Below are 10175 nucleotides of genomic sequence, written 5' to 3'. Positions count from 1 at the left end.
AATCTAAAGTACACATTTGTACACACATGTTCCTCTTGTTCTTTTGCATTCTAATGTTGCCCTGTGTTCTAGATACAACATCCCACCAGTGTCCAGCGGTGACGCCAGGATGGCCTTCGAGACGGCTGCTAAAAGCCTGCCGGAGGTGGAGCGTAATGCGGTGGCTCGGCTGCTGGGACACACTCCCGAGACAGCGGAGAAGCACTACCACATGCGCACTCCGGCGGACGCTTTCCTGGAGCAGCGTCTGGTGGAGGATATCGCTGGAAAAACACGGTAAGCTACATGAAATCTAGTGAACCAGATGATTGTTGGGTGTAATGTCTCTACTTAAAACAGTCGTTCATTGGCACTTTCTTTATTGTTTATTTCTTTGATTTCAGAGCTGCCAACTCTCACGCTTTCGCCGTGTGACACACGGTTTTGCCTGTTTTCACACGCACTAACGCCACACATCCAATTTCTCACGCAAAAAAAAAAAAGGGGAAAAAAAAGAGTCCGATCTTGGGCCGAGACTCGTTCGTTCTTTTCAAACTCCCTGACGGTATGGCGCTGATGAGCGCCACTGAACCCTATGCGCTGCTGTCCATTTATAAATCAAAAGCAAAATGGCGCTGCCGAACAAGAAAAAATGCAGACAGTATTCCCTTGAATACCTCAATTACGGTGTCATACCTTCTCCCACCAATGCGCAGCTTCCGATGTGTTTATTGTGTGAACAAGTTTTTTCAAATGAAGCCATGAAACCTTCACGTCTGAAGGAGCACCTTATGAAGATTCACCCAGACAAGGCAGATAAGGACCGTCCGTTCTTCCAGGCCTTAAAGGACAAACACGGTAGAACCATCAGCAGTCTCTTCGCAAAGAATAGCAGTCAAAATGATAGTGGGCTAATAGCGTCTTATAACATCTCCCTGCTGATCGCCAAATGTGGACACCCATTCACAATTGGGGAAAAGTTGGTGCTTCCTGCCATTAAAGAGGTCATTTCTACCGTGATGGAGCGCGATCCCACACAGGTGCTGAAATCCATCCCACTCAGCAATGACACCGTGGCACGCAGGATAAATGAAATGGGCGCAGATACAGAGGAGCAGTTATGTGCCATCCTACGGGACTCTCCATTCTGCCTTCAGTTGGACGAGACAACCACCACTGACAACAACGCTCTGCTGATGGCCTATGTCCGTTATAGGGCCTCAAACAGTCACGAGATGGCTGAGGAATTTTTGTTTTCCAAGTATATGGAAACCGACACCAAGGGCCAGACCATTTTTAACACGCTTTGTGCATATCTACAGGAGAAATCAATTCCAATCTCTAACATCCTCGCATGTGCCACTGATGGTGCCCCCGCTATGGTTGGCAGGTGCCGTGGGTTCACCGCTCTGCTGAAGGAACAGGTGCCGCATATCCTCACAGTCCACTGTGTTTCCCACCGCCACAACCTTGTGGCCAAATGCACCAATCCAGTTCTCCATGAGTCTCTCAATATTGCAGTCAAAGCAATAAATAAAATAAAAGCCCATGCCCTGAATAACAGACTGTTCCGACAGCTGTGTCATGAAAATGATAAGACTTTTGAGCGGCTTCTTCTCCATACTGATGTCCGCTGGCTCTCAAAGGGAAACTGCCTTGCTCGTTTTTGTGAGCTGTTCGACAGCATCGTCGAGTTCCTGGAGGAGGTTGATGGAGCTCTCGGGGAAAAGGTTTCATCCAGCCGCTGCAACATCATGTACCTCGCAGACTTTTTTGAGAAAATGAACGATGTCACGTTAAAGCTCCAAGGAAACGACATCACGCTGGTCAAATCCAAGGCGGTTATCCACAGTCTCACCTCCAGGCTAGATCTCTACAGGCAGAGTATAGGCAGGAAGCAGTTTGCTCATTTCCCACAGCTGGCCAAGGTGATTTTTTTTTTCAGAAAGATATAACAGGCACACTATTAGCTATAATTAGCCTAATATATTTTATTTCCATGAATACCATATAATTGTAATGAATAGGCTATTATATCGAGTCTGAAAATACAGACCAGAGTCTGCACGGGTCCGATTTTGTAAATCCGCATCCGACCCGTTTTCCAACAACAGCACTAAATAAAATCCGCACCCAACGCGACCCCCTTAAAATAGAACTGACACCCGACCCGCTCCCGCAATAAAATCAGTTTAGCATATTAAGAGACCAAACTCAGGAAATATAAAAATACTGTACGATAGAACTGCTTGTGCTTGGTTTGTTACCACAGTTATCTGCGTGCTTAACTCAGCGATGAAGTTCCACATTTGCGGCTCCTCATGATCCATCTCGACGACTGCACGCAGTGCGGCCACAAATAAACTGATATGGATTTGAAATTATTTTATCAACTTGAAATATAGGCAAGGCATATTTTTGTATATGCATACTTTTAAGAACACATCTACAACATGCAAATATTTTTTATATAGGCCTATATTCGTTTGCACGTGACCGGTGTTTAGGCCCGTGTTTCTCCCTTGTCCGACCCGCACCCGTATCCGACACAGTAGGATGTTTTTCACCCCTTTCAGCAATATTCGCGGGTCACCCGTCGGGTATCCGCACCCGTGCATGACTCTGATACAGACAAAGTCTAGTAGGCTAGGCTTATAAATATAAATAAACATTTTAGTTAAATAAGAAGTAAAACAACGAATTCAAAAGTAAAAAAAAAAAAAAAAAAGTCTAAAACTATTCATGGAGATAAAAGAACAATTTAACTGTAAAATAATACTCATTACAGGTGTCCGAGGCTCTTACCGATGACCTCCTCATAGTTTACACTGACCACCTGAGGATGGTTAAGGACGACATGGAGATCCGCTTCAGGGACCTCCTTAACCTTTATGTTCCCAGTTGGGTTGTGCAGCCCTTTCAAGTGGATGTGATCGATTGCGAGCCCGTCATTCAGGAGCATCTTGTCGACATCCAGTGCGATGACGAAGCCCAGGCTATTTTTCGCGCCTCTGGCTGGTGCAGCATGTGGCTCAAATATGCCCAGCGGTATCCGGCTCTCTGGCAAAAGATCAAGCTGCTGATTCTTGCTTTTCCAACAACATATCTCGTTGAGCAGGGATTCAGCCAGGTCATCCACATACAGTCTAAGTACCGCAATCGCTTGGACTTGCCTGAATCAGGAGCACTACGGCTGAAACTAACGTCTCTGCAACCTGCCGTAAAGAAATTAGCAGAAAAACATCAAGCACAGGGCTCACACTAATTTTCGCATCAATTTAGCTAATTCGAAAGTTCAAATGTGCTAAGAATGCTTCTTGTTTGCTGACTGGCTGTTTGCAGTACAGCTGCTGTTAATTAAATTTTGAATGTCAAATTTGTAACCGTTGCATTTTTTGGCTGCTCCTTGCTGATTGGCTGCTATAAGCCACATAATCAAATTTTGAATGTCAAATTTGTAACCGTTACATTTCATTAACACTGATATACATTGATTTATAATTTGAACCTCCGATTACTTTTTTGCACTCTGGGAAATTAGCCTATAATAATATTCCCACTGTCTATTAGCGGGTTCTAGCCTACTGCTTTACGGATTCCGGGCTTTCTCTGTCTGTGCAATATGCACATAGGTTACTGGAATGAGCTCGGATTTCTAGCGTATTTACTTGAATTTCTTAGGTAATATCTATGGGTTGACCCACTTCAAAGATGGCTAAAATCAGAATTCGAATGGACTGTGAATAAATCGAACTTGACGTGCGATGCCGCGCTGACTGACATTTGCGCATGAATCAGTCACGCACAGAGAAATATTGTTAAAGTTAAGTTAAAAAAATAAGTAAAACATTTTAACAAGCAGAATAATACAGCATCACAATGCTAATTTTTTAGCTATGTCTTTTAACAATTACAGGATTTTGAAAGACAAAAAGATGAACTTTAACATGAACCATAATTGACTTTTACATTATGTCAGCTGTCACTTAACTCTGTGCGAGGCCTTGGTGAGGTGCGAGGCCACTTGACACAGCCCTTGCGACTCTGTGTGGAGGTAGGCCTACTGTGCTACCGACTCGAACCAGTCCGGGGCGTTCACCATTGCTTTTTTTGCACGTGTAAATGTATCTTTACAGAAGCAATGCGCGTGTGGTGCGGCGCGCTAGTTATTCCAGGCACACCTATGCGAGATGAACACTCAACTTTTCAGAATGCCGGAAGTCAAGTGCACAGCAGGTCATGTGACAACAACCAACCGATGATCAGCTTCAGCCTTTCCGTATAACAAGCTCGGCCGAACAGGTGATCATAGCTGAACACTAGGGCAGATTTTTATTTCTCTTCTCGCAAGCCCTTTTGGAAAGGAGAAAGCAGCGCGGCCGCGCTATCCACGTGTTCCACGCAAACACCCCTAATATAATGCCAATATAATCACTACTTATAGGTGTACCATAGTGATTCAGGATAAGACAAAAATACGGTTTGGAAAATGGATTCATGATGCACTCGCTCATTATATAAATTTTGTACATTTTAAATACAAAAAAGTTACGGATTTAATAATAACATTAATAATAAGAAGGACAATAATATTGTGAATAATATACATATTATTATTATTACAACAGAATAATAATTAGCATACATAGCTCTTTTTTGGTGTGTGTGTGTGTGTGTGTGGAGGGGTGGGTGGGGGGGCGTTAAGGGACCTGGATAATGGATAGGGGGCGCTGGCCCAAAAAAGGTTGAGAACCACTGTTCTAAAGGGATGTAAAAAAAGTCACACTCATGACCTTTGTCACACTCATGACCACATTGAAATGAATGGAAAAATCGAAAAAAAATTGTTTTTTATTTTTCTTTTGTCAAAAAAAATCTATAAATCCAGAATAAATCTGAAAATTTCCATACCACAATGAAGTCCTGGTACTAGAGCACAAATGTAATGTGGAACGAACATGATCACTTGCACACACACATGCTCGCGCACACAAACACACACACAGGTGTGACTCCAATTGAAAGCATTTTTTTTTAGAAATTGACAAATAAAATCAATAATTCCAGCATAAATCTGAAAATTTCCACACAGAAATGAAGGCCTGGTACTAGAGCAAAAATGCAATGTAGAAAAGACATGCTCACTCAAACACACACACCCGCATGCACATATACACACAAACAGGTATGACTGCCACAGCCAAATAAAATCAGCCATAAATGCAGAACTAAGATAAAAGGGGTGAGACCTAATGCACACACACGGGCACACACATGCGCGCACACACACACAGCACACACACACTCGCACACACACACACACAGAGAGAGAGAGAGAGAGAGAGAGAGAGAGGTGTGACTGTCACAAATAGCATCTGTATGGAATTTGTCAAAGGAAATCAGAAATCAGCAAATGAAATCATTTGTCAAATGAAATCAGCTATCAAATGTAGAACACATGTGAGTGAATCAGTGAGACCTAATGCATGCACACACACACACACACACACACACACACACACACACACACACACACACACACACACACACACACACACACACACACACACACACACACACACACACACACACACACACACACACACACACACGCAGAGAGAGCAAGGGAGAGATGAAAGCCAACTAACCTGTTCAACTTTGAGAAAGTTTACACTGAGATCTAAGAGCTGCAACTTTGTTTTGAAAATAAATAAATTGTTCCCACACGAAAGGTATACAAGAGGGTCTTTGGTGTCCTGCACACAGTTCTGTGGCAGTATGGCAAAGAAAAACACTCTCCTGGAGACTTTGAATTACTTGCTTGATTCAAGAGAAACTTTAGGTGTTTCTTATGTGGCGATTTATGTGGTATTTTGTAAAAACAGACATTTCAAAACGCATCAAAAATCTACCAAAATTCTACTATTTGAAAGAATATTTATTTTTAATGTCTTGTATAATGTGTATACATGTATCAATTCACAAAATGTTTCACAAAAGTTATGATATGAGCAGTTGGCCACATCCAGTAAAATGAATGGATCCCTATGGCCCTCTGCTGGGTCTCTATGGACAAAACAATTTCTTTCTTAAATTGTAATTCCTTCAGGTTTGTCTTTGACCAACAGATGGCAGAATTGTACAGCTAACACCTAGATCAATATCCAGAAACAAATTATATTTAATTTAGATCATTTAAGTATTTTTTTCATAAAAAATTAATATTTCACACGCAAGCTAATGGTATAGTTGAGGAATTGTGTGGTAAATAGGTACAAAAGTACTTTGTATATCCAAAAACACAGCATTACTGTATAGATGAGAAGTAAACAAAAAAAATAATATATTATATGTATTATTAAAAATTTAATTTTTTTTTTACAATCATTCTTTAAATTTTGGGGTCATATTGACCCCAAATGCACTGAGTGTAAACAGGAAACTAAGGACATATGAGGGTTAATGTCGATATCGTTCATATCACTTAATGCCAGGGGACTAAGAAACAATGTGAAACGCAAAGCCCTTTTTCTGTTTACTAAAAACCACGGATTTGATTTTTGTTTTTTTCAAGAAACCCATTCAACGCAGGATGATGTTAAATTTTGGAGGTCCCAGTGGGGCAGTGGATGTCTCACGGTACAGAGCGATCTGCAGGTGTTGCAATTTTGAAAAATAAATTTGCTGGTGAAATACTTCACCTTGTCAGTGACCCCAAAGGACATTTTATTTTGTTAGTGGTTTTACTTGGCCAGACCGCCACAATTCTTTTAAATGTGTATGGATATAATTCTTTGATAAAATACAGTACTGGATAAATAAATACCCCAATGCTGGTATTATTTTGGGCGGGGATTTTAATATGGTATTAAATAGTGATTTGGATAGGTTTCCCCTAGGGCTGCTTCTGTAACTCCGATAATGGATGCATTTATTACACGTTTTGATGTTGCTGACATATGGAGAGAAACACATCCACAGCAGAGACTTTATACATGGCGCAGCAAGGACCACTCTAAGCAGTCACGAATAGATTATTGGCTTATTTCCCAAAGTCTAGCAAACAGTTGTAACTCAGTCAGCATTCATGCTACACCTCTTACAGACCACAGTGCTGTCTCTCTTAAGGTTAGTCTTTCAGCATCCCCTGATTTAAAATTAACTTATTCTTATTGGAAGCTGAACAACTCCCTTCTCCTGTATAAAGAGGTTAAAACGACTATTACTTTATTGATTGAGCAGTATTGGAAGAGAGCACTAGAGCTCGATTCATACTGTAGCCAATGGGAGCTGTTGAAGTTCGAAATAGGAAAGTTTTTTAGAAAATTTGGTAGTAATTTAGCTAAACTTAAAAGAGCAGAAGAAAATAAGGTGGTGTCTAAAATTGCAATACTTTCTTCTAAACCCCCAGAGATGCTTTCTGAATCTGATAAACTTGAGTATGTCGAACTGCAATGTAAATTAGATGGACTGTACACTTACAGAGCTCAGGGCGCTTACATAAGATCTCGACAAAAATGGATAGAGGAGGGAGAATGTAACAGCATATTTTTTCAGATTAGAAAAAAGTCGTTTCAAAACCTCATTAATTGAATCTCTAAATATGAATGGCACAGTGACTAATAACCCTCAAGAAATTGCACGTTTCTGTGCTCATTTTTATAGTAATCTTTACCATCAAAATTATTCTGAAGAGGCAGCTTGTAGTTTTCTCGAGTCTCTTAAAAACAACAAGACTATCTCTGGTGATGACAGAAATCTCTGTGATAGTGAAATTACTTTATCAGAAATTAATAACTCAATTATAGAACTCAAAAACAATAAATCACCTGGAACTGACGGGCTTACTGCAGAATTCTACAAACAGTTTTCTAAAGAATTATCCCCTTTTTTTACTTAAGGTCTTTGAAGAAAGCATACAGAATGAGACTCTCCCCCCAACTCTCACTCAAGGTTTAATTACTTTAATCCCGAAACCCAAGAAAGATTTACTTTTAATTGACAATTGGCGTCGTATATCTCCACTCAACAATGATTATAAGGTTTTAGCTCTTATATTCGCTAAAAGATTGAAATCTGTACTGAGCTTTGTAATCGATGAGACACAATCTGGTTTTATGTATAATAGGCATATTGTTAATAATATAAGATTGGTTCTTGATTTGTTAGATTATTCAGAGTTGATACAGGAGGACAGCTTCATTCTTTTTTTAGATTTTTATAAGGCGTTTGATTCTTTAGAGCACCAATTTATTATTAAGTCATTACATAGCTTTGGTTTCGTTGATATGTTTTGTAAAGTAATTAAAACCCTATATAACAATGGAAGCTGTTCGATTAAATAAAAAAATGGCACTTCCCCAAGGTTTAACTTATCTAGAGGAGTCAGACAGGGATGTCCTATTTCCCCCTACTTATTTTTATTTTGTGTGCAACTACTCTCAACATCTGTCTGTGAAAGTGGTATCCGGGGTATTCACATAGCAGATCGGGAAGTTATTATTAGCCAATTAGCGGATGACACCACCTTATTTTTAAGAGATGCTTGCCAAATTCCTATAGCAATTGATAATATAAAACTATTCTCTAAAGCTTCAGGACTTAATCTAAACCTAAATAAATGTGAATTATTGTCGATTAAAGATTGCACAGCTCCCTCCTTTTATAATATTCCAGTTAGATCTGAAGTAACATATTTAGGCATAGTGATCACAAAAAATGTAAAAAATAGAAGTACCTTGAACTTTGACCCTATTATAATAAAAGCCCAAAAAAGATTTAATGCATGGTTGCAGAGAGACCTGACCTTAAGAGGTAGAGTACTGCTTGCTAAGGCTGAGGGCATCTCTAGGCTTACATATGCTGCACTCTCTCTATATGTGGACAACAACATATGTAGGTCAGTTGATAAAACCCTCTTTAATTTTATTTGGAAAAACAAGTTACACTATGTTAAGAAGTCAGTAATAATGAATACATACGAGAATGGTGGGTTGAATTTTCTTGATTTCTCATCTCTGAACAACACTTTCAAAATTAATTGGATTAGACAGTTTCTATGTAATCCAAACTCAATTTGGAATTTTATCCCTAATTATTTATTTTCCAAATTAGGCGGTCTCCCTTTCCTATTGATCTGCAATTATAATATTGCCAGAATACCTTACAACTTATCTAAATTCCATAAGCAAACACTACTTGCTTGGTCATTAATATTTAAGCACAACTTTTCCCCTCACCGGTATTTTATCTGGAACAATCGAGATATTGTATATAAGAATAAATCCTTGTTTTTTGCTAACTGGTTTCAGAAAAAAATTCTGACCGTTTCCCAGCTATTCAATTCAGAAGGTCATATTTTAAACTATGAAGAATTTTTATGTAAATTTAATTTCCCAGTAACTCCCAGGGAATTTTCCATTGTAATGGACACTGTTCCTAAAGGAGTTATGCTTCTAAGAGAATCTGTCAGATCATCTTACATTTTACCTATTTCTGTAGACCCTTTTGAACTTCCAGTAGGAAAACTGTGTTTTTTGTCATGCCCTTCATCACGTAATTATAGAATTAGATCTCTCTTTCAAAAGGAGCTTGTAACAGTTCCATATGTGGCATCATATTGGAAGAATTTGGTCGATCATATTGATTGGAAAAAAGTATGGACTCTGCCTTTGAAATACATAATCACTAACAAGGTTAGAGAAACTTCATTCAAATTATTACACAGATTTTACCCTGCTAAAGCTTTTTTAAAGGGGTCATAGAATGACATTTTTGTACAAGTTAATATGATTCTTTAGTGTCTAAATGAAATGTTTGTAATATACTTTAATTAAAAATTCTCATTAGTATTGTAAGAAAACACTCATTTTACCTGGTCAAAACCAACTCAGTTTTCAGCAAGTCATTTCAGTGTATGTGACTTTAAATGATAATGAGCTTTGCTCACCCCGCCCCCTCTGCTCTGTGGGGCGTTCGGTTCGACCCGACACAACACCACAACACACGTGGAGTGTTGCCTTGACAACATTTGAGGGTATTTTCGAGAAATAATGGCAACGGGAGTCTCTGAGGACACATCTAAGCAACCTTATCATTTTGAACCGGAGTCGGACCAGGAACAGATGACGAACCCATCGAAGTTCGAACAGGACGTTTCTGAATGGTTGGTTAACGTCATGTCACTTTGATCTATC

The 10175-nt window shown here is 39.4% G+C and overlaps 1 protein-coding gene across 1 annotated transcript; it reads left to right on the top strand.

Annotated features, from left to right (window-relative positions):
* Positions 1–608: 608 nt before the first annotated feature.
* On the top strand, positions 609–3244 carry LOC307117296 (zinc finger BED domain-containing protein 5-like; the record flags this gene model as incomplete). Its single annotated transcript, XM_079802082.1, has 2 exons — positions 609–1907; positions 2768–3244. 2 exons carry the CDS (start codon positions 609–611, stop codon positions 3242–3244), a joined length of 1776 nt encoding a protein of 591 aa, XP_079658208.1.
* Positions 3245–10175: the final 6931 nt, after the last annotated feature.

The sequence above is a fragment of the Gobio gobio genome, assembly GCF_949357685.1.
Source record: "Gobio gobio genome assembly, chromosome: 21".
Classification (NCBI taxonomy): domain Eukaryota; kingdom Metazoa; phylum Chordata; class Actinopteri; order Cypriniformes; family Gobionidae; genus Gobio; species Gobio gobio.
Note: the sequence above shows the minus strand (reverse complement) of the source record. Positions and strands in the feature narration are given on the sequence as shown.